The sequence below is a fragment of the Meles meles genome, chromosome 10 (assembly GCF_922984935.1).
Source record: "Meles meles chromosome 10, mMelMel3.1 paternal haplotype, whole genome shotgun sequence".
Lineage (NCBI taxonomy): Eukaryota > Metazoa > Chordata > Mammalia > Carnivora > Mustelidae > Meles > Meles meles.
This window is the reverse complement of record NC_060075.1, coordinates 57,221,099-57,247,038: the sequence shown is the minus strand read 5'-3', so window position 1 is coordinate 57,247,038 and position 25,940 is coordinate 57,221,099. Positions and strand designations below refer to the sequence as shown.

The window sequence follows — 25,940 nt, the reverse complement described above, 5'->3', positions numbered from 1 at the left end:
CAAAAAATGCAGTGACAATGAAGAAAAAACTAAGTAGATTTATCCCTAAACCTGTATCCTATGAAATACGATTGTCTTTCCTGCTATGAAATTTTTAATGATATAATGGAATTGCTAATAATCCTTAGAAGAATTAAAAGCAAAGCTGTACTTTTCAGAACAGAGTTTATACAGTAATTGACTTACTAAATTTTGAAAACTTTCTAATATCTTGCTGTTGTTTGAGTGCATTTATGAAAGCAGTCATTCCTGCTTATTATAACTTTTACAACATAAAAATTATTAATCATACTAAATAACTTTCCTACCCTTGCTTATTACTTTAATGACATTTATAGCGGGAATTTGTGTGTCATAATATAGTTATTTGTCTCATGCAGTTAGGATGTAAGTATTTAATAGTTTAGTAGAAATATGCCTGGAATGGATTTACATAGTATTTGCATTGTTATACAAGCTAGAAAGGTGAGTGGAAAACCCATCAGAATGATTTGTCTCTCTGGTTCATCGATTTGAATATTCAGTTTTCAAGTAAAGTATTTTGAGAAGTTTAACCATAAGAAAGTCAAGGCTTGCACGTTTCTTTGTTGTTTTTTTTTTTTTTTTGAGATATTTAAAATGAAAAATGCATTTAACAATTTCTGTTGCTATTGTATGGTATATTCTTACAATGATGACTTGTGAGCTTTTTCAAAAACCCAAGAGTTTCTTTATACTAGCATCAAAAGAAGACTGTTGTTTTTCCCGGCCATCTTTCATTTTTTTATTGGAAGATTAAAAGACTTTCTAAAGAAGAATCTTTCCCATAGATATAAAATGGCAAACAAAAAAGTAAGAGGGTATTGGTAATTTTCTTCTGGGCTCATTCTAAGTTTAATTATTGCAACAGAACTTCTGGTAAAATAAGACCGTGATTAATGAAAGCAAAACACTCTGAAGTTACTTGACCATTTTATGATTTTTGAAGTATCCCACGTACTGCCTAATTAATAGAAGGGCAAATCTCTAGCTGTATCACTATCGGAATGATATACAGAAATTTTCCTCAGTGTCTTCGTGCATTTTTGTTGTGAGATAATTTGGCATAGACTTCTGCCCCTTACCCAATGAAAACATTCTTTAAATCATTTCTGTTATAGTAGTAATAGAATAGCATTGATGCACACTAAATTTCTACTTTAACCAGAATTTTTCTAGTACCCATATTTTTGGTACTCATTCTTTCAAACCCACGTGAGCAGAAATTTCAAGAAACTTCTTCATTCAGTACTTATTTGAATGAAATACTGATTTATTATACATTTATCCATTTAGCAACTCATTGAATTCTTGCTTTGTTCCAGATGCTTTTTTAGGCACCAAGAGAATAATAACATTCATTGTCCTTCTGGAGCTTACAGTGTGGGGAGCAGGGAGTGAAATATTCAGTAAACAGAGTAAGCAGTAATACAGTATGTTAAGTACTTGGATAGGGGACATGAGGAAGAAAATTGTTTCTTTGAGGAAGTAAGGCAAGACTTATTTAGTTACCTCTCTGAGTTGTCTTGTCCTTTTTATATCCTCCTTTCTTCCTCCCTCCCTTCCTCCTCCTCTTTCTTTCTTTCTCTCTTCGTAATATGCTCTGTGATAAATATCTTATGCATTCCTTTGACTGGATATCAGCCAACACCTTTTTTAAAAACCCACATAAATCATGAGATGATATCTTCTATATGTCAAGGTTCACTGTAGATATAAGTATTTATTATATATTTATTACTGTGATACTTAGGCATTTTGACATGAGTGCTATTTTATCATAATAAAAATATATCTAAGATGAGCTGAGTAAAGGAGAGGCCAAGCAGATGTCCTGTGTTGCCCTTACTAAAGCAGGTAGATATTATGTCTGACAAGCAAGGCATGAATCTAATTCTGCTCAAGTGCTGGAATGGAACAAATGGGGAGTTTTCATTAGTTTTCGGAAGAGAATTTGATCCTTTATTTGAGTAGTATCTCTTTTATTCTTTTTTCTTGAGATAATTTTCTAACATCAGTGTTACATAGTCTTCATGACTCCTCGTGATTCATATCCACTCCTTGTCCCCGATCATCCATCCACAGCAACCCACGGGAACCATATTCTTTGCTGCCTGTGGTCAGCGCAAACATACAGTGCGTGCATGCATGTGTGTGATTTTTTTTTCCTTATAAAATATCCCAGAAGGCATTTCTAAGATAGAACTATTTTGTGCACTATTGAGCAAAGTGCATATTTTTCCCAAGGAGATATATTTGAAGAACAACAACTGTAAAGATGTAGCATTCCAGAAGGTTTACATTTTTTAAGTCACACTTCCTATTATCAAACACCAAAGGAAATGCTTTGTATTAGCTTTATTTTTTTTTATTTCTTTTCAGCGTAACAGAATTCATTGTTTATGCACCACACCTAGTGCTCCATGCAATACGTGCCCTCCTTAATATCCATCACCTGGCTCCCCCAACCTCCCACCCCCTGCCCCTTCAAAACCCTCAGATTGTTTTTCAGAGTCCACAGTCTCTCATGGTTCATCTCCCCTTCCAATTTCCCTCAACTCCCTTCTCCTCTCCATCTCCCCATGTCCTCCATGTTCTTTGTTATGTATTAGCTTTATTTTAATCAAGGTACTTCTAACCATGGCTTCCTTGTGGGAAGATACACATTTTAAGTGTGATTAGAGGAGAATCATGAACCAGTTCCTGCTCTTTGCTGCACCTGTTACTCCAAGGGTATCTTTCCCTCCCCTTCTTTTAAGAGCTGTGCATCCTCCCACACCTTCTCCAAAGGTATTTTGGGTATCTTTTCCATAATACCAGCTCCCTGTTATAAGGAGGATCCACTGTAAACTGGGACAGCAAGCCAGCATTTTTATGTATGTCATCTTCTCAAACTTAACAACTCACTCTTTTTAGTATCACAGAAGTTAATGAGTTGTATTTATTTTTAAAGATGTTATTTATTTGACAGACGGAGCAAGAGAGCACAAGCAGGGGAAGCAGTGGAGGGAGAGGGAGAAGCAGGCTCCCCACTGAGCAGGGAGCCCCCCAACCTTGGGTTTCGATCCCAGAGTCCCAGGATCATGACCCAAGTCTAAGGCAGACCCTTAACCAACTGAGCCACCTCGGCGCCCCACCAAGTTTAATTTCCAGGGTTTGAGTAGGTGGACCAACATGACAGGACTAGCAGTTGACAGAGCAGGAATTCTGACATAGGTTAAACGACCCAAAAGTCTATCTTGAACCCAAACTTGGGATTTTAGTGTTGCTTTTATCATGGAGCAGGAGACAAGATTTTCCTTTTTCTTTTCTTTTTTTTTTTTTTTTTAATTTATTTTAAGTAAGCTCCATACCAAATGTGGGGCTTGAACTCACAACCCCAAGACCAAGAGTCACATGATCAAGAATCATGGGTATGCTCCAACTGAGCCAGCCAAGTGCCCCAAGACAACATTTTCCTAATTTTATTTTTGCCCAAAGTAGAAAGCTTACAATTAAAGGCAAGGCAAACAAACAAACAAACAAAAAAGGATGATCTTATTTAATGTCTTTATTTTTGGTATTGGTTTGGATTTATCAAGATGAAGAAACTCCTTTTCCTGACCCCACTGCTCAACTTTTCTCACATTGTCCTCCATCCTGTTAGTAAGTTGGAAGCCTCTCTATGTGGCTCTCATGGGGGGACATTCGGATATTCACTGGATCGTAAAGCTTCCCAACAGTGTGATGTGGGTCCAGTACGGCCAGGCTCTGACATTGCAAATTGTTATTTTTATTATTGTTTTTTTTTTTAATGGGGAAAAAATCTTCTCATAAGAGCTCTGAGCAAGCCTGACGCTGAAAGTCTACCGACTTCATCAAGTTCAAATGAAATGCAAATTTGGCATCTCATCCATGGGTGGTTGGAAAATGCCTTGTTTTAAGTTTTGAAAAATGGATGAGTAGAAACTTGAACTGGGCTTTCATTTAGGAAAGTAAGCATTACTGTTGTCAGGTTTAATTTCTCTCTCTCCGTTTGACAGTGGGTTTCCAGGCAGAGTCTTTAATCAACAATTTAGGATTACATTTTGCCCATTAGATGGATAGTATGTCCAAAAACTTTAGCAGGCACCGAAAGGCAGTCTTAATTTTATAACAGTAAAAAGCCCCCTAGATTATTTATCTATCTATAGAGGTTTATAGAAGAAACTTTGACTTTGCCCTTAAATAGATGTTATTTCGACATGATTAGCCCAATGTAAATAGATCCGAGTAGGTATGTGCTGAGCTTCAAAAAAACCACTTACTGCCATCCCGGCTTACATCATCACAGAGAATTCATATAGAAGCATTTCACTACATAATTACAAGTTGATGGTTTATAATATACAGAAAATGGCTTGTTGCTTTATTATTAAATGTGATGAAATCCCATGTTTGTAAAAGAAACTGAATGACCATTTCAGTGGATTAATGGGTAACATTCATAAACGTTCCCAATGTTGCTTTCATAACTTGAAGACCAAGGGAAGGACCTCGACCTTTCCTTTTCACTCTGCACTGTTAATCTAGTCAGAGACGCTTTTACTGAATGAGAAAAACAATAGTTGGACATGACTATGAGGTAAGAAAATAGAGGAAAGAAAAATATCTAGGGAATTAAACCATGTGAATAGTTTGACTGATGTTGATTCGAGGCAGTTCAAAGGGAGAGGGAAGCTAAATAATTTGGTTGTTTCTCAATCTTGACAAATAGTTTCATTTGACAGGATGAAATAATTAAGTCTTACAAAGGAATTTTTAATAAAGCTAAGTGATTTGTGGACATGAAAACCCACCAATGTGTGACAGTCTCTTTGTTACAGATTTTGGTTGCTTATAAAGTCCTGATTTTAGTTTTTGTCCCCTGTATCTTTCTGCCCTTTCTCTAAATACATATGAAATCTCAGGGGTTAGAGTGACCCTGAAATGTCATATGATCTTAGAGTATTCCCATTCCTTCAGGCAGAAGTGCATCCAGGGCTAACCTCGCATATCCTAAATGCACCCTTACTCTCTTGCTATCAACTTAGTTGTATCAACCAGCAATAAAAAATCACTTCTAAAAAATAATTTCCTGACATGGAGTTGTTAATGGTGTTCCACAAAGATTCACTAGCAACCATTAAGCTGCATGCTAAAAATGAAAACAGGAAGGCATGTTCTTTCCCTTGAACAACCCATAGACCTGCAAACAGATCATTCTAGTCAAAGAATGTTCTATATAATGAATAGTTCATATGAAATGCAACATCTAGAATGCTTGAGGACCTTGCCGAGAGAAGTGTATGATGTCCTGCAGAATTATTTACTAATTTTGCAACTTTTGACAAAGTATTGAACCTCCTCATCCAGTAATTCTCTAATCTGCAGGTTTTAGAGGTTTATAGTGAGGAGTGCAGGAAAGGATGTACTGAAAGTGCTTTGTGAACACGGTAAGCACTACTAAATTCTAACGCAGCATTTCTATTCTTCCGTAGCACTAATAGCTTCATTTTCCTTATTCCGTTAATGAAAATGGTTGGTTGTTTGGAAGTGCTAAAATATTTCCAAGATACACATTTCCTACTTGCCTCAATCTTGCATCAGCCTAATTTGTTGTAAACCAAACCACTAAATTTCGTTCCAGCTTGAGCCTTTGTATTCATCATGAAGCAGACCTTGTTTTCTCTTTGGAACAGTATTACTGTTAATTATTGAATTATTTAGTGAGGTATAATTTACGCAGCAAAATGCATTCCTCTTGCTGTACAATTCACTGAGTTTTCACAAATGCCTATCATCACATAATTACCACAGTCAAGACATAGAACGGTTCCTTCCCCTTCCAAACTTGCCTTATGTCGTTCCTTTGTAGTCGATCCCAGCCCCTACCTCCAACCCCTGGCAAACGAGTTGAAATTTTTTACCATGTAGAGAACATAAAACAACTCACAAGTATGAAGGATGGCATATTTTAAGAGCAGGCAGACATCAGCTCGAAATGATCTAAACCCTAGAATGTTGAAGTAAGAAGGGCCATAAGGGATTATTTTCAGAGGTCATAGGCGGACACTCTGTGGACTGGAGCCATTCCATTGAACTGCTGTCGTTGGCTTGCCTAGAATCTTAACAAGTATTTCAATTATTGGTCAGCCTTTTTTTTTTTAATTGGTTAATCTTTAAAAATAGAAAGATTACAAATACAAATCTGGATTTCTGGCATTGTCTGAAAAATTGAAAATCTGGCTACACTGGGACCCATATTTCCATGTGGCCATTTTTTCTGGGGTTTATTCTTGGTCATCCATTTTTAAATAGAGCTTGTGCTGCTCTCCAGATTACCAAAGCAAGGGTTGATCAATGGAGAGAAAGGGAGATGTTTATGAATCAACTGATTTGAAGATCATTGGCTTTGAGATCTTGTCTATTCCGAGACTTGGTCCACAATCACCAATGGTGATTTTTCCTTAACTGTGCCTCTGTACATTACCCTTAAAAAGCAAAGAAAGAAAACTTTGAAAGAAAGCATACTATCACCTGAAGATTGGAAAGGGGATTATGGTGGTGGTGGGGGGGTCCTATTATGTAATAAAAAGACATAAGATTACACGGTGTTGTAAAAGAAGGAAAAATAGCTCATTTGTGTTCTGGTTAAATCTTGTTATGCTCTCTTGCTGGGGATTTATGTTCTGAAAGCTGGTCTTTCTGTTTCTACTTTTGCCTGCCTCAATCCAATCTTCTATAGCACTTGGAGTAACCATTTACAAATACAAATCAAGTCATGTCAAGAGCTTGTTTAAAACTCCCCAGTTGCTCCTTATTGTACAAAGGATAAAATCCAATCTCTTTGTGGCCTACAAGGCTGTCATGATCTGGCTCTTGCCTCCATTGCTGGCCTCATCTCCCATTCCCTTCCGTTACTTGCTGACCTTCGGCTACGCTGGCCTCCTCTCCAGTCTGTGGGGAATGTCATTTCAGCCCCAGCAGTTGTGTTAGTCACTTCTGTATGGAATGTTCAACCACCAGATCTTCTCATAACTCCCATCTTGGTATTAGAGTCTCTCTTCACTCAAACATCACCTCGTCTGAGGGTCCTTTTGTCCATACAAATTAGACACAGATGTTCACCCCTTTCCCCGTCACTCTGTACACATTAAATTCCAGTCTTCAGTTGCTTATTTTCTGCCTCTTCCTCTGAGAGGTTACCTGATGGCACTTCTCAGGGTGTGGCATATAGTAAGTGCTCAATAAAAAATTGTCCAATGAATGAAAGAGTAGGTGGGTAACTTTCTCAAACTCACTGGAAACACTGAAAGGAGGAAATTTTTCAGTAGCCTTTCCAGAAGTTAACACTCATCTAAGTTATTGAATTACTAGTGTGATTTGAAACCAGAAAAAGGATATTTTAATTGCAGGCATTGTTTTAGATAATCATTAAAGTTATACAGACAAACATGTTTTTATTAAGAATTCACTTCATCCCTAGATTAGTTTTATATCTCTTCAATATTGGTAAGAAGGGAGATTTTTCAGTTAGACTTTTAATTAGTGTGAATAATGAACCAATATTTAGTAAATATTTCTCTCTTGTTATTTAGTTTGTGTTCTTTTGGCAATTTCCCTAAAATGCACAAAAGCGAAATGGCATAGAGTATTTTGGCTTGAGGCGGAGTGCTTCTCTAAGTAGACCTCTCAATTTGAAAGCCCTCCATGCTCTGCGTGTTGTTTTTGAGAACAGTTGGTACATACCTAATCTATTTGTGATTTGAGACAGAATTTTATCATTGTTTTAAAATCTAGTTTCCTTGGAGCTTAAGGGAAAGGTTTCATTTTCCAAAAGAAGAATTTTGCATTTTTTTTAAAGAAAAAAAAAAAAAAGAACAAAAACAAAAACTCGTTCCACTCCCCAAGTAAAATCTGTCTTCAAATCTGAGGCAAAATAAGAAAGTGATGAGTTGGGTTGAAGATCACTTTGCATAGTTTAATAATCACATTCAAACCCTTGTGCTTAATGGGTTGTTGACAATTTCAGAAAACCAGATGTCCATCAGTAACTGACTTACTCTTCATACAGTCTTGTTCTTAGTTACCCTTCCAAATCTGAAGATATTTATGGGGACGTGAAAGATCTCCTCGGGAAAAATTCAAAATACGGAATTTAAAGATACTTTATTTGATAGCACTTACACTTATGTTGATTTCCAGATTTTGTCAAACAGTGTAACTTACACAGAGACAGCTTAATGCGCTCACGTGTAAAGGTTAGCAGCACGGCCTTTAAATATTATTTCATGAATCCTACATCATTTGCCAGTAGACTATATGATATTTAACATGGAATATAAAACATCGAAATTATGGATCTGCCATAATTATGAGCCTAGAAGGGATTGACAAGAATGGAATGATCATGCTTAAAGGTGTTCGAAACATAGATGAATTATCCCACCCGGTCTATAGCATGTCACTGTGAATGCAGAGGAGTGTGTGTGTGTGTTACAAGCCCAGAGCGGTCATAGATTGACCACTCCATTCTTGGAGTTCAGTACGGTCGCCGTCAGTGGCAGGGAGAACACGGAGAAACACTGACAGATGAGGAAGAGCACAGATGAAAGGGAAGGAGAAGGAGAAGCACAGCCATGCTCTTCCTCTCAGCTGGGTTCCCCACCGAAGCAGTGCACCTGGTGTCAGACGAATGACACACGGTGTGTTTTACAGATGGGCCCGCGGCCGAGAGTCACACGGGCTCGCACATTTATCTGTCACACAGATGTTTCGTCTTGTGTTTTGTAGCCAGCAAGGCAACCGCTCAACTTTGCTGGGGGATCACCACCAGATGTTCAACCAAAGGGAGACTCTGCTACCCCACTGAGAGTAAGCAGACAGCTCCTCCCTGCATCTGGGGCCACTCAGCGACAGTACAAATTAGAAGAGGCTTCGCCCATACCGTGTTTGTAATGGTCACATTTGAAGTTCAAAAACACATACGACACAACACAATTGGAGTCTTGAATGACTTCAGAAAGAGCCAGAAACTTATAGACAACATCAAGTAATTTTTTTAATTTTAAAAATCCTAAAATAAGTTAAACCCGGCAGGCAGGTTTTCTGTGACTTTGGTCTGTAGATTTTTCTTGCTGATGTTCATTGCTAATTTTTCCACGCTGGCAGATTTGCAGGCTTAAAGAAAAACAGCTTTAGTCAGATACCTGGAGTAAGAAGTGTAGGTTAACTCCTTCTCGGCATTTACAGTTTGCAAAACCGTCTCCGGAGATCCCCGTATGTCACTTCTGTATTTTGTGAAACTTCGCGAAAGCACGTATTTCTTTTCAGAGATGGTGAAAAAGCAGTAGTTATTGCTCATGTAGACTTTATCATTTGCTTCATAGCCTGGGAAGGAAAATGTCAAACCGTTGTTACTGAACATCAATTAGGCTTTCGGGTATTTAGCAAAAAGATGAGCTAGAGAGAAACAAGGACAAATTCCTAGATTTTCTACTTGTGCAATTGGGTATTGCTGTTCACTGAGATGAGAAAATGAGGTGAGCAATACATTTGAGTAGGAGACGAATAAAGGTTTTCTTTGAGCTCTTTAAAGTTTTTGAGACCTATTAGGTATTCTAGATCTAAGGGAAGATGTTAAGGAAGCAGCTGAATATGCAAGTTTGGAGCTCGGGGAGACATTGGAATTATTTATATTAATTCAGTTGTCATCGGAACATGGCTGTTTCAGAGTAGAATGCAAACTGGAAGGGTATAAAAAAATTCTGTGTTTCTACTCTTTTTTTTGTTTTTTTGTTTTTGGAGATGGCTCAGCTTCTCTCGGACATGAAATTCCTTCTTTATAAAATAAGGGTTTGAAGAATGCTATTAGAAATTTTCCAGTGACTACCTTTTATACGTATATAGACTGTACTCATAAGTTACTGTTTTATGTCAAGAATTTTTTTTTTTTTTTAAACAAACCATCAAGGAATTCTGCCCTTGGAAGATCATTTTGCCATGTGGCCGTCTTGCCCAGTTATCATAGTGTTACTCATTCTGGCACTTTTCTCCCTCATGCTTCCTTTAGTACATCACAAGTATAGATGAAGCCAAAGGAACTGACTAGAATAAATGGCATTGTTTCTTTATTGCACACGGAACATTGTTATATACGCATCTGTGTCCATGAGGTTGTAAATACTGACCAAAATTGATTCATGGACTAGACGATGAGGTTTCTGGGTACATCTGTGAACTGAAAAACATTAACAAGTCAGAATTCAGAAGGTTTTTTGTTAAAATGTACATATGATATATTCTGTGAACATTAAGCCTTTGGTCACTATTTCAGATTTTCTTTAACCTACTTGATATCTGCAGAAAGTTACATTCCAGGAGTTAGCACACAGTTTGGTATTTAGTTGTAGTAAATACCAGCCTCTTGCCTTCAAAGATTCTGTGATTGTGTCTTGGTGCCCTTTGAGAAGTGCTTTACCCTCACTGACACTTATTAACATCCCAATTAAATTGCCACTGGACTTGGCGTGAATGCGGTCATTACTGACTTTCAACAGGAGAGTTTTGGTCAAATAGTGCAGATGAAAGAAAGCCTTGTTGGCATGAACTCTAAAGAGAACAGGAAAAGAGAAATGAAGTCAGTAAAGAGAGATAACTCAAGGCGTTTTGCTGTGAAGGGAGGTACATAATGGTGTTGGTGGGGGGAGCAAGGGAGGTTTTATTTAAAATCACTTTGAAAACATACAAATAAGAATATTCCAGCAGAGAGGGGAAATGTGTGTTGGAGAACAGAGTGGACAGGATCCAGACTGTAAACCGAGGGATTGCCCGAGATAGAGTGCAGACATTGCTTTCAGAAGAATGGGAGGAAGGGTGAACGGGCAGCTTGGGAAATGCAATGGTAGCAGGATGTTGAGTTTCTCTTCAGAGGCTTCTGCTTCTCAGTGAAATAATAAGCACAGGTAACAGCAGGTAGTGAAGAAGAGGTCTGGATTTTAGAGGTCTGAGGAGAGAGGAGGTAGTTTGAAATCGTCATTGAAAGAGTGGGAGTGAATTAACTAGAGAAAGGTGGTAGGATTGCCAGGCAGCGCTGAGGGCCCTTTTGAGGGTTTTGCTCATGAATCTAAAGAGAAACATTCAGCATGATGGTAATTCATTTGTTGTTTCCCAGCTTATTCAGCTGCTTGGGTTTGGCAGAGCTGTAGTATTAACTGAGGTTGGAAGTCTTACTTTTCCAGTAAAACCCGTATTCAAAAGGGCAGGGGAGTTGAAGACAATGTAAGGGAGTGATTGAAAAAAAAATTTCTTTATTTATTTGAGAGAGAGAGAAGGGGGAAGAGAGAGGGAGAGAGAGCAGAGTGTCTTAAGCAGACTTCCCCTAAGGGTGGAGGCTGGCATGGGACAGAATCCTAAAACCCTGAGATCATGATCTGAGCTGAAATCAAGAGTCAGATGCTTAACCGACTGAGCCACCCAGGCGCCCCAAGGGAGTGATTTTTAATAATGGAGAATGGAGCCTAGTTCAGCAAGGAGGGATGTGGGGGGTGAGGGGAATTGGTGGCAGCAAGAATGGGTTAGGACTGGTTGGCGTTAGAATATTCTGAGAAGGAGCCAAAAAGACATCATGTTTGAAACTGATTTAAGAAAGTGTACAGCTACCAGTAAAGACCAGGGCTAGGGTATGATCACAGCTTTGGGCGCTGAGGTAGAGCAGAGAAAAAGACCATCAGATGTGAGGAAGTCAGGGTAGTGAGAGGCCATGTTGGGACTGAGACTGAGAAGGAAATAGCAATAGACTTTCCTTTTACTTAGCAGGCGGTATCTGCAGTTCCCTCTTGGTACCTGAATAGTCCCTGTAGTCAAACAAGTTGCAGAGTCATTCCTCAGTAAGCAGGGACTTTTGATGGGACGTTTCCAGAACAGTGGTCACGTGCTCCCTCACGCACCTTTCATGAATGGCCCCCTCAGTTCCTGTCTCATGGCCACACATCCCATATGGTTTTCTTCTCTCTTCCTCACAGAGACTCTTATGTGCAGGAACTTCTGAACACCTCCTAGAGGTGTCTGCCTGACTCATACGTGTCCTTGGTCCACCAGCTCTGATGCGCTAGCTCCCATGAATTTTCCTAGCTAAGCTTTGGTAGCAAGAGGGAAACGTTCTACAGCTCACGAAGCATCCACCTAGAAGATGAACTGCAGTCGTCTGCTTGCAGATTGTCCCTCCAAGGGGCTCTTGCAGCCTCCTTCACCTGACTAATACCTTTCCTTAGGTCGGTCTTTCTCCCCACAAGAATCTCTGTTGTACTCTTGTACGTCACATCTGAGGTGAGCCATAGAGGTAAGGGTTGACAGATGAGCACTCTCTCTGAAGAATGGGTAGATACTTGTCACCCAAAATCTCTATCCCTGGTGTCCCAGCTCAGACTGGGACTTTTCTATTAAAATCCTGCCTCTTTCCTATGGTGTCACATGCTCTTTTTCTAACAGCCAATTACATGGGATCCTTCAGTTGTAGAGTCAAAGTTCAGGAATATTACATTGTCTCTGACCCCCAAATCACAGCAATGTGCAGGGTATTATGTGTTTATGTTATGAAGAGCTAATTAGCATGGATACAAAAGTCCTGCAAATAGTTTCCTAAAAAAGTACTTAGAGACATTTAAAGCACAATGGGATGATTGTTCTTATGCTGACAGCCCCAGAACAACAGATGTTAGGAATGTAAGCACAGAGGAAATTAATATTTAAATTGCCTTCTTCATTTTGACATAAATTTTGATTGGTATATGTTCTCTTAGCTTGATTATGTCTAACTTAAGATTGGTGATGTTTACATTTTATTTGTGGCTTTATCCAAAATTGTATTTTATTTCTCTAGAGTCTTATTCTCAACCCAAACATATTATAAACTGTGTCACTCTCTCCAGCAGCATCTTCCAGCATTCTCCCCGCCTTCCTGTGCTCAAACCCCACTGGTCTTTCATTTGCTCCAATGCACTGGACCCCTTTTCCAGCGCATGTACTGTGACTTCGGCCAGAAATGCTCTCTACCCTTATCTCAACCCCTCGCACGCGGTAACTAATGACTCCTCCTTGTCTATCCTTCCTCTTTCATGTCTCAGCCTAAACATAGCACCTTCTCAGTAAAAGCTCCCTTAATCACCTACAGTTCCGCTCCTGTGGCAGCTTGTGTGTGCTCTTCCCATTTCACTTACCATACTTGAAAACATGAATAAATTTATCTTTTGGTTCCTTTCTAACATATTAGACTATAAGCTTTACAAGGGCAAGGTGATGGCTATTTTCCCAATGCTGAGCATGGTGCCTTGAACCTAGTTGGTATTCAATGAATATTTGTTGCACAAATGAAACCCCCCCAATAATTTTACAGACAGTGAAAATGAAGGGTTTCATCCGTGTATGTACAGCCATCTGAGGTTATGTGACCTGGAGGAAAGTCTATTAGCCTAAAGAGGGTAAGACAGCCGTCAGAGTTGGAGTACTTAGGTATTCTAACTCTAAGCATGTGTTCAGTCTTAAAAACACAGGTGGGGGGGGGGGGCTGTAGGCTTAAGCTGTACCAAGAGAAATAGGTATTCATGATTTTAGCAGTTGTATTCCAAGTGTGCTGCTCATTAACAATATTTGGTATGTTGCTCACATGGGCACAGAATTAACAGAAAACTCCAATCACTCTTGAAACCACAGTTCAAGATCTGAGATCTGCAGATGATCAGTCATTGTGGTCATTGTGAATCGAAACAAGAAACCTACTGTGACATGAAATCATCTTGAGAATGTTACCCCATTTATTGAGCTTTTTATACTGTGGTATTTTGCTATTGTTTAAGTTAGGGTCTGTTCTCGTTTTGTTGTTTTTTTAATCATTGAGTTAATTCATACACTTTTTAATCATTGAGTTAATTCATACACTTCTGAAGATAAAGTACAATTTAATTTATAAAATAAACAAAAGGTCTAAATAATTTTCAGATTAAAAATAATTCCTTCCTATTATTTAATTTGGATATATTCATAAAACATTTTTAGTGCTATGACAATTTTTTTTAAATCCCACATCTTTTTTTTTTTTAAAGATTTTATTTATTTATTTGACAGACAGAGATTACAAGTAGACAGAGAGTCAGGCAGAGAGAGGGGGGGAAGCAGGCTCCCTGCTGAGCAGACAGAGAGCCTGATGTGGCGCTCGATCCCAGAACCCTGGGACTATGACCTGAGCCGAAGGCAGGGGCTTTAACCCACTGAGCCACCCAGGTGCCCCTCACATCTTTTTTTTTTTAAGATTTTATTTATCTATTTGACAGAGAAAGATCACGAGTAGGCAGAGAGGCAGGCAGAGAGAGAGAGAGAAGCAGGCTCCCTGCTGAGCAGAGAGCCCGATGCAGGGCTCGATCCCAGGACCCTGGGATCATGACCTGAGCTGAAGGCAGAGGCTTAACCCACTGAGCCACCCAGGCACCTCAAAATCCCACATCTTTTTAAAGTTTAGGATTTCCAAATCAATATTTCCATGTTTTACCAGTATATATAAGAAGGTGTTTTATCATTTGACCATTCAGGTATGGGAAAACTAGGTAGACAAAGCTTTAGCATTTGTGCTCATATTTTATAGTGGCTGACATCTGTCAAAAAAAAAAATGAGATTGTTGAAGGTTTTCATTACCTTTCCATTAATTCCATTATATTTTCTCTTTTGAAGAAGAATATTCTCAGGTTTATTTGGATTAAATTGTCTCAGTATGAATTGTACTTGTCAAAGTTTCATAGTTCCCACTGAAAATGCTTATTTACCTTTCCCCACCATTTCCTAAGTGTGTGAAAGGGTAACCCATGAAAGAAAGCACTCAGAGACCTCGTTCTCTGACTACCACACCAACACAATCTGGCGGGGATGGGACTGCTTCAGGTGTAGTATCACTGAGGAAGTTTGTCGCATACATATTCATTCTGCCGTTGACGTCCCGAAACTAGAAACCAGAATGTACTGAAGTAGAGTCATTAGAAATGAAAGTGTGTTTTGCTTCTCTGTTGCCACCAAGAACTATTGAATTTTGAACCCCTGAACACTCTCTTCTAGCTGCTTTCGAAATCTATTGAACAACTGAAGCAACCAGGCAGTCACCTCGAGGAAGCGGAGGAAGAGCTTCAGGGGGACCAGGCGATGCAGGAAGACAGAGCGCCCTCTAGTGGCAACAGCACTAGGAGCGACAGCAGTGCTTGTGTGGATGACACACTGGGACAAGTTGGGGCGGTGAAGGTCAAGGAGGAACCAGTGGACAGTGATGAAGATGCTCAGATCCAGGAAATGGAATCTGGGGAGCAGGCTGCTTTTATGCAACAGGTAATAGGCAAAGATTTAGCTCCAGGATTTGTAATTAAAGTCATTATCTGAATATGAAATGCATTGCCGGTTTTGGTAAATGGATATTATTTCCTATCTGTTTATATTGCTGAATGATTTGATTTTAGTGTTTAAGGATTCTACTTAATGAAGATATATCTATATAGAGATTTCTCTATATACTGATTTCTATATAGATATCAAGGTTTCATTGAAACTCCACTGGTAAGGAAATACTTGTTACACTAAAATTATACTACATAAGTATACAAGTAATTAATAGGCTTTAAATTCATCGCAAAGCCTGTCACACCAATTAATTCTAAGGTAAACGAAATCACTGTTGTTTTAGTTTCTCTGTTGAGATCAGTGAATGCTGGGTATAGTCACCCAGTCTGATCAATGAAACGTTCTATTAGTTCTTCATTTTTTTTTTTTGATATGTAGAATTCAATTTTCACAGTGTTGTACATAATGTATCATACTACAGTCTTGAACACTGTTAAAGGTAGTCTGCCCCTTCCTTCCTCTCTCTTTTTTGTTAAGTTAAATGTTCTGGTTACCACGCCAATAGTCCTTAGGTTATTGTATAGAATGCAATTGAAAATATTAGGAATAGAGGTGGTTTTAAATATATAGATTGCAAAGTACAGCACTATTTTAAATATTACATTATGTCTCACCTAGCACTGCTCATTTTACTTTTATCTTGTGTTATTTGATGACATTGTCTATCGAAAAAGATCAAATGAAGCCGATGCAGATAATAGTCAGAAGTAATGTGCAGCATTATGGTCCAATCAGATACTATATTGTATCTACAATTGTAGAAAACACAGTAATGGTATGATGATTATCTGATACGAAGTCACAATCATATTTAAAAGAAGAAGGTGTATCATATTTTATAATCATATCACTAGGATCTCTTAGAATTCCATAGTGACTCGGCATATACCATACCACTTGGGCAAATAAAAATTTAGGAAAGTTAGGCTTAACAGCGGAATCTACTTGTATATAATGCACCTTCAGAAAGACTGTGTCCTTTGATGCTATGAAATACAAACAACTTTGAAGGCAACAGAAGACTCTGTTTATTTAAGTCCGTTCTTTGTCAGGTTCCTGCTGTTCTCCTACAGAAAACTGATTCTATGAGGCTGAACAGGAAATGCCTTGTGGAAACAGGAAGTCCAAGTGATTCATGTAATGAGGAATGTAGGGGGAAAAAAAAAAAACGGAGGATAGTGTTTGACTCTTTCTGTTTTTAAAGGGCACTCTATGAATTGATTTATTGTCTAAGAAAATGACACCGCAAGTAGGGAAATTGTTAAGGAAGCTTTTCACTGGAACATTTCCTTCATACTCCCTTTTGATATGTTTACCTTGTTTTATAGGTTTACTTTTGTTAAGCTAGTTAAAGATTCGTTGTATTAAGACCCCTTTAATATGGATAATCCAAATTGACCTAGAATCTTTGTGAGGTTTTTTCTATTAAAATATTTATATTTCTAAATCCAAGGTATTTTAAGGTGTAGTATCCTGTTTCAAAGGAGATATAGCGGTTTTGCCAAATGTAGACATTGTAACAACTGTTATGTTATTGGCACGTGTTGTTTACATTTTGCTGTGACATTTAAAAATATTTCTTAAAAAAAGTCACTGCTAAAGATACATTATCCTTTTTTAAAAAGTCTCCATTCAAATTAAATTAACATAACTAGAAGTTAGAAAGTTTAAAACTTTTCCATATAATGAAAGTCCTTCTGATAATTTGACAAATACCTATAATAGGCAACTTTTCCTATTAGCACCATATTTTGGTTAGTATATTCCTTAAGATTAAAATGATTCTTTGTCAGTTGTTTTGCATTAAAAATATGGCATTCCTAAGATAAAATTGTATATTTTTTCCATCTCATAAATATTCATTTTCTTTAAAGTCTTTTTTCAATCTCATAAAAAAGGGATAGTGCATCTTTTAAAATACATTTTATTTGGGGAGGAACATGTGGCTGAGCAGACTTTTGTATAATATTACTTCAAAGATATGTAATCACAAACAAAAAAAAACTATTTTTTATAATGTCATTTGAGAGAGCTTCATCAGTACAGTTGGTGGACATTAATTGTTTGAATTTGATAGTCTTTGAATTTAATCAAGAAACTACCTGGAACCAGTGAAAAAGAAAGCTGGACTTAATTCATCTTAGAATTAATTGATAAATGTCTCTTTTCAAATCTACTGTATTTATTATAATTTACACCCTTGAAGGTGATCTCTTGTTTTGTGTTGTAAATATATTGTTTGTATGTTTCCTTCTTGCCTTCTGTTATAAGTCTCTTCCTTTCTCAAATAAAGTTTTTTTTAAAAGATCCCCTTTCATACATTTGGCTTTGTGTAAACTTGGTATACTTAATCGGATCTGAAGCTGATGCGCTAGGTCTCATATACCAAAATCGATTGCCATTCGTTGTTGAAACAAGAAAATGAAGATATTTTGAGCAGTTCTTTCTTATGCCATTAAAAATAATAAACCCAACAATGATTTTAAACTATTTATGTCAGCCATTATCAAATAGCAAACACATGTAAAATTTGTTGCCTTTTCCATTTCCCAGTGTGGCCTCTTTTTCATGATATGTTATCATGTTTGATGTCGATTTCCAAATATAAAATTTTATATAAATAAATGTTAATTCCTAACTTTGCTCAACTTAAAAAAATCACTTTTAAAAAGGTTAACATAATCCCTCCAGTGTAACAGGCACTCAATAACTATCAAAATAAATAACTTTCCATGTATCATAATAATTTTATCTATTACAGTGACAGCCTGACCTACAAGTATAAAGTAACAGCACATAAATGTAAAAAGAAAAAAAAACTAATTAAATGACTTCCCCTTCTATGGAAACAATTATTATAATACTAGTGTAAAGCACAAGGGGCCTGGCTCAGATAAAGGAAACTGGGCTGTAGACATCCCTGCACCATGACATACCCAACTCTTCATCTGGTCAGTTGCTAGCAAACTGCAGTCAGTCAGTACTTCATAATGTGTTACAAAACACAGTAACCTTAATAGCATCATACAAATTAAAATTATTCTAAACCACAACAATATTGCATTAGGTTATTGAGAATTCTGGAGCTAATATCATTGACTATTACAAAATGGATTATCATCCTGTAATGCCATAAGCCTGATAATTTGGTCAGAATTGTGGGAATACCATTAGTTATAATTTCCTAAAAATTGCCTTTGGACTTTTATAAACTTGATTCACTTGGTACCAGAGATCCTCAAAAAAGAGTTGGAGGAACCAATTAAATAATGCTTTTAAAATGTATATCCGGTTTTTGATGTGTGAAGTGGAGGTTTCAATAAAAAATATCAATCTCATGTGAAAAACTTTCTCTTCAGGAAAATATTTTTTGCCAAGACTTGCAGTAAATAAACATTAGCCTTCATGTTCTGGCAGTAAAAATCCACCTTCTCATTGGTGAAGGTGGCTGCTGAAATGGAGACTGTTACTTTTCATAGATCTGAAAAAGGTTGTCTTTAAGAAATTTTCACTTTATTTTATTTTTTTTCCCTAAAGGATGTTAAAAAGGAATTCGGATACTAATCATTTTTTTGGAACCTAGTACTCAATGGATGTATAGGTAGACAACAGTATTTATTTAAATTTGGCATTTCTATTGATAATGGAAGCACTGAATTGTGGGTATGCAATTGTGAATTAACAGTGATAAATCAAGGTCTACAAATTATAATCAAGAATTTGGAGATGCAAGAGAAGAATTTGAGGGGATGATTACCATTCCCTTTATTATTGATAATTCCTCCATCTGGGTTTTAAAAGCATGGGCGGGCAATCAAAGAATTCTGGCAAATGAAAGAAGATATTGGGAATGTGACTTTTTAGAACTTCTCGATTTAGATGTGAAAGGTTTTCTATTCTGATTTCATAATACCTTCTTTAAGGCTTATAAACTGTAAGGTTTAGACAGTGCAACCTTTTGGGACCATCTTGATTTACAAAAAGACTTTTACTTTTTTAACTATTGAAAACATACATGTCTAGCAACTCATTTAGTCCTCACAACAACCTTATGAGGTAGATACTATTGTCTTCGTTGTAGGGATGAGGGTACTAGGGCACAAAGAAGTTAAATAAGGTCAAGGTCACCCAATTACTGACTCTAGCTCTAATCTGAACCTAGGCACTCTGGCACCCGAGTCCTTATTCTCTCCCTTTACTCCCCCACAGCATTTATGCAATGATTCTTTTCATCTGTCCAGGTTTATTAAGTCATCAGTTCTCTTATTCTCTCTCCTTCCTCCCCATCACCATTTCCAAACTGTTTTGAATCAATTTTCTCTTAATCATTGCTATAAAGTAGGATATTAGGACTCTTTTTTTTTTTTTTTTGGTCTAATGCATAGATGAGAGGTATCATGATTGGACACATAATGTTCAACGATTTGCATCATGAAAATGGGTGAGTTTCTTTTTTTTCTGACCAGAGCCAGTCTTAGGATGGGGTGAAATAGAATGCCTGCCCTTGGGGTTAACTTTCTGGGGGGAGAAAAGGAAAAAGATATCAACTAGGTCACAGCTGTCCTTTGCCACTTCCCTTCCTTCCCCAACCAAAGCCAAATACCGATTTCTAAGCAGTTAGGACGCTGCCTTTTAAAACCTTTTTGGGCCTAGTGAGGATGCAACTTGATAACCATTCTGACCTAAAACAGTCTGTAGAAAATGTCAGGAAAGGAAAAATGGATACATGTCTTGAGTTCTTGTCTTCGTAGGTGATTTTTCACTTGAAAGATGTGTAAAAGTCCTCTTGAGGGATGCTGTTGGCCATTCCAATTCTGCCCGCACCTACCGGAGGCTCTGATTCTGTTCTCCTGACAGAGAGCCCAGGAGTCTACATTTTTAAAGCCCTTTGGGAGAGTCTGACTCGGAGAGAAAGATCTGGAGCTGTCCAGGGGCCCTAAACCACTTCCTGAAATATGGCCTGACTTTTAATGGCTTTTACCTAAGCTCCTTGGACTCTTCATTCATAGTTTCCAAAATAGACTATCTCGTATTTCTGGTCAATTGTTCTGTTTCATCTGCATTTTAACTCAGCTAGAGGTTCTTCTCACAATATTTACTGCTATTACTGCTGTGGTAGTATCTGTCCTTTTGTTTTATTTCTCTCTTCTAATTTAAACAGTTGCTTAGCCTGTTGATAGAGTAGCTACCAAGACTAGGCGAATTATTTTTCTTCACAAATTCTGAGCTATTTGTTGCACATTGTTTTTTGTTTTTTGTGTTTTTGTTGAGATAAAATTCATATGACAAAATTTACCATTTTACCCATTTTAAAGTATATAATTCAGTGGGTTTGAGTATATAGTGGGTTTTAGTTCATGATGCTATGACATCATCACTACTATCTAATTCCAGAATATTTTCATCAACTCAGAGAAATCCTGTAACAATTAAGCAATCACTCCCCATTCTCTCCTCCCTCCAACCCTTGGCAACCGCTTATAACTATTTTGTGTCTGTATGGTTTTGTCTATTCTAAACATTTGGTATTAATGAAATCATATACTATGTGGCCTTTAGTGTGTCTGCATAATATTTGCAAGGTACATGTTTCAGTACTCCATTCCTGTTTATGGCTAAATAATATTTTATCATATGAATATACTACATTTTCTTTATCCATTCATTAGTTGATGGACACTTGGTTTTCGCTCTTTGGCTTTTATGAGTAATGCCACTATGAACATTTATGTGCAAGCTTTTATGTTAACATACACCATTCTCTTTGGTATGAGTGAGTGAAATTGCTGTGGTAATTCTGTTTAACTTTTGAGGAATTGCCATATTGTTTTCCACGGAGGCTGAACTATGTTCTACTCCCACTACCAGGATAAGAGGGGTTGCAATTTCTCCACATCCTTTCCAACACTTGTTATTTTCCTTTTTAAAAATATAACAGCCATCCTAGTGGATGTGAAGTATTAACTTGTTGTTTGGATTTCTATTTCACTAATTGCTAATGATGTTGAGCATCTTTAAACTTAGTTAATGGACATTTGTATATTTTTGGAGGGGTAATGTCTGTTCAAGTCTTCAAGCCATTTTTAAATTGGCTTCTTAGTTTTTTTTGTTGTTGATTTGTAAGAGTTTTTAAATATATTTTCTGGATATCCAAAATATGAATTGGAAATTCTCAAATATATGACTTGCAAATATTTTCTCCCATTCTGTGGGTTGTCTTTTCATTTCTTTTTGCATCCTTTGATGCACAAACATTTGTCTTTTTGTTAAGTGCTATTTTTTCTTTTGTTGCTTGTACTTTTGTGTTATATTTAAGAAACCGTTGCCAAATCCAATGTCACAAAGATGTACACCCATGCTTCCTTCTGAAAGGTTTCTAATTTTAGCATTTACTTTTAGATCTTTGATCCGTTTTACAGTTATATACACATTCAAAAAAATACTCTTCCATTTGTGTTATTTTTAAAGGGAGAAGAACTTACTGACCATTGGGCTCCACCTTCTCATGGATCATCTCTTTTCCTTATTTCTAGCTGATCTTCGTCTTGCTTGTCTGCCATTTCTCTTGATGTCTCTTATTGCTTCCTGGGTTTAAGGCTGTTCCTTTTCTCTTTCTCCCAATGAACCATTTAAATGCTACTGTCTTGCTCTTTATTGTGTCTAATACAAACTGAAGAAAACGTTAAGTTTGTCTTTCCTTTAAGAAATGGCTTTTCTCTGGTGACCTTTCAAAACTAAACCAGAGTTATTTTTCTTCATATATGTTGCAGAATTCTATCCTGGCTACTCATTTTTACTCATGTCTACTTAGCACTTAAATTTTATGTTGAACTCATGTTTGCAAATTTGCTTTGATCCATGTGCCTTTGTTGACAAAATTTCTGCAAGGACCCCTATATTTGTACTCTCTAAACCGGTAGCCACATATATCAACTGAGAATTTAAAATGTGATTGGTGCAAATTGAGAAATGCTGTAAGTGTAAAATGTACACTAGATTTCAAAGCCATAGTATCAGAAATATATTAATATGTAAGTGATAATGATTTATTTGGTTATATCTGAAAATAATATTTTAAATATATTAGTTTATGTAACATTTTTAAAGTTAAGCTTATCTCTTTTCTTTTACTTTCTTGATGTGGCTATTAGAAAATGAAAGATTATAGGTGTGCCTTGCATTGATGGCTCACGTATTTTCTTTTCTTTTAAATCACATTATTTTTTCTATTATAGAATGCTGCTTTGGCTCATCTTCCTCTCATTTTATATTATGTTAACAGATCTCACTACATCATTTTAGACATAGGTGGGCTTTCAAACCTGAACAAATTAATATTTGCTCATGCCAGAATATTTCTATTGCTGTTCCTCAATCTAACATAGACCCATAAAATGATAGTGTTAGGAGAGATGTGCATGTCTTAATGATTTAAGGGTTTAAAGATCTCTTTCTTAACCTTAAAGACAACTTGAAGTCTATCAAGTGCTTTATTAATACTTAGCAGTTGTAAAGACAATCCTCTTATCTCTCCACTTGCATCTCAAAGTTTTTAAGTTCACTATGTGTAAAATGTGCTGTTTTATCTGGCTTTTCCATCTCTGTTAACAGAACCACTCTTTAGACACTGGACAGATAATCATGAAATCACCTTTGATTATTTCCTCTCCTTTATTTCTTATAAGCAATTTTTACTCCTGTTTCTGACTTGCAAGCCATCCTCTCTATTTACTTTCTCTTTGGCTCTGCTTTCCTCTGTCAGTATGTCAATAGTGAAACAAATTCATTCTTTTATTATTGCAATAGCATCCTTCCACCTCAGCGTGATCTTTATACTAATTCAATAACTTCCTGTAGAAAACCACCTTCTCTATGACAGAACCTACAACATCTACCTAATTGTTTCATCTAAACGGTATCATGGGGTTTCATAATTCTGCCTTCATACTCAGACCAAGCACTCATCCTCCCAGTCTGAATCACTTAATCACGCACAGCAAATTCCTAGCATGGGACTCCAACCTCATGAATTTCATCAAACTTTTTCGCTATCTGGAAAGACTTTAACTCCCTTTTCTAAAACCTTCTTTGCTTTTCTCTCCTTTATGCCATCTCTGATTTCTCGAACCCACCCTAACTCTTAAGTCAACTTGGAATTTGTTCCATATAATTTACTGTAGAGGTTTTCTTTAATTAATACCTGTCGTGTCTTTTTGCCTTTTGAAGCCAGTGCAGATACAGTGTTCCTGGCACCACACGAAGAACCCATGAAGTGCTTACTTAACCTTCATTTGATAGATTTTATTTTTTGTTGCTGTTGATTTTTAGTTGTTGTTGTTTTAGTATTCAACACTTTATCAGTTGCATATAACACCCAGAGCTGGGTTTTATTCTACATTTCTTTCTTTCAAATTTCATAATGGCTAAAGGACATTTTTTTCTGTATTATGATTTCAGGCTCACTTTTGTTTTCTATGTGAAATATAGAATCATTTTTTGTTCAACTATTTATTGTGCTGAATGTCTGCATTAGTAATACTTTTTTTACATGGGCTCTAGTGAGAATAGTTACTCTTTAATTTTTATTTTCAGCCAGAGGTTAATGATGGAAATTCTTTTCTTGGTACACTTATTATTAGATATTCCCTAAACTGAATTGATTTGTCATAATTTATATTCTATATGAAACATTATTGTACTTTAATACTGGACAGTTTTGTTTTTTTTTTAAGATTTTATTTATTTTAGAGAGAGTGAGTATGTGCAGGAGCAGGGGGAGGGGCAGACAATGGAGGGGCTCAGCTGAGCCCACTTAGGGGCTCAGTTTCATGACCCTGAGATCACAACCTCAGCTGAAATCAAGAGTTGGAGGCTTAGCCAACTGAGCCACTTAGGTGCCCTGGGACACATTTTTAAATAAAAATATAGTATAGTATAACATAATTTTCATGGTTTCATAATACTAATTTTTCTATATCCATGTATTCTTTTCTTTTTATAAAGATTTTATTTATTTGACAGAGAGAGAGATCACAAGCAGGCAGAGGGGCAGGCAGAGAGAGAAGAGGAAGCAGGCTCCCTGCTGAGCAGAGAGCCTGATGCGGGACTCCATCCCAGGACCCTGAGATCATGACCTGAGCTGAAGGCAGAGGCTTTAACCCACTGAGCCACCCAGGTGCCCCTATATCCATGTATTCTATAGATAGTTTTTGAAGGGTATATTTGGGAAAGAAAAAAAAATGATGCATATTAATCTTAGAGACTAAATCAACCTCATCCTTATGCCTATTTAAATAAAGAGAAGTGTAACCGAATATTGATAAGTTGTTTTGACTGCATACACACCAAACTTAAACGGTGGCATTTCTCCTTGTCTTTGAGATCCATGGGAAGAACTGCCTGTGGTTACAATGTTGATGCAATAGTCAGACCACAGGTGTTCCAACCTCTTCATCTTCTGTCAGCATCACCTGGAGCAAATTACTTACTTGTGCCCAGCCTCAGTTTACTCATTTGTTAAATAAGAATAACACTGTCATCTTTTGTTGGGTTGCTGTGAAGCTTAAATGGATTAGTCAATGTAAATAATATAATAAATGGTATCACACTTGGTCCAGAGTAAAAATGAGCTGCTGCCATTCATGTCAGTATTAATGCAGCATCACTAAGAACTTCTTGGAACTCCAAGTAGGAACCTCTCTCAGACTCAGTTTAACTTTTTAATAGTGAGTAGCTTTCTCATCACTCAATGAAAAGCCCTAGATCCCTGCTTCCCCACCGTGTTCGTGTCCTTGCCCGCAGAAAAGAGCAATGTTTGGAGAGCCCACATCACCGCAGGAGGCGGTCCAGACCCTACTCAACTGCAGCCCCTTCACAATTTGCGGGGGAACAACCCAGGTTGGGATGTCCTCTGTGAGACTCCGTGAGTAAATTACTCTTCCTCTCCGCTCCCTTTCCTTCCACCTCCTGTAGCGACCAAAGAAAGAACCCCAGGACTTATGTTAAAGATTTCAACTAATGATTCATCAAACTTAAAACACCAGGTATGACTGACCCCACATGGTTTTCATTCTAGAAGGTATTAAGAAAATATTAAGATATTAAGAAAATATCTCGGCCAGGGAGACAATTTTCTGATAAGCTCTGTGTAGGCCCAACTCTCCTCCGGCATTAATTCCCAGCTGCATTCTCCGCACCGAAGCGGGCAAGCAGGAAGCAGGCCTCAGAAAACCGGCCTTGCCCAGGACCCTGTAGGGGATTCTCCTGTTCCATTTGCATTGGTCTCTGCCTTTCTTTGGAATCAAGAGGGGGGGAAAAGTACGAAACTTTTTTGTGTCTTTGCTTTTTAACAAATGCTCTGAGAATCTTTTTTTGGGTGGGAGGATTTTTTTCTACTCTCTCTAGTTGGGTGAATGTTAAACTTGTTCCATCTGGGAGCAAGAAATCCTGCGTCAATGCCTCCATCTTAGTAAACTGCTCCCTCGTTTTG

At 37.3% G+C, this 25,940-nt stretch overlaps 1 protein-coding gene across 5 annotated transcripts in view; it reads left to right on the top strand.

Moving 5' to 3' along the window:
- Positions 1–25,940, top strand: part of HDAC9 (histone deacetylase 9) — a 927,746-nt gene that overhangs the window by 547,368 nt on the left and 354,438 nt on the right. For 4 of the 5 annotated variants that reach the window (XM_046020997.1, XM_046020994.1, XM_046020996.1 and 1 more), the window contains one exon: positions 15,119–17,867. In XM_046020997.1, coding sequence (XP_045876953.1) covers positions 15,119–15,433 — 315 coding nt within the window. In that variant the 3' untranslated portion in view covers positions 15,434–17,867. Of the gene's footprint in view, positions 1–15,118; positions 17,868–25,940 lie in introns of those variants that run through there. The other variant, XM_046020993.1, reaches the window with a different exon arrangement.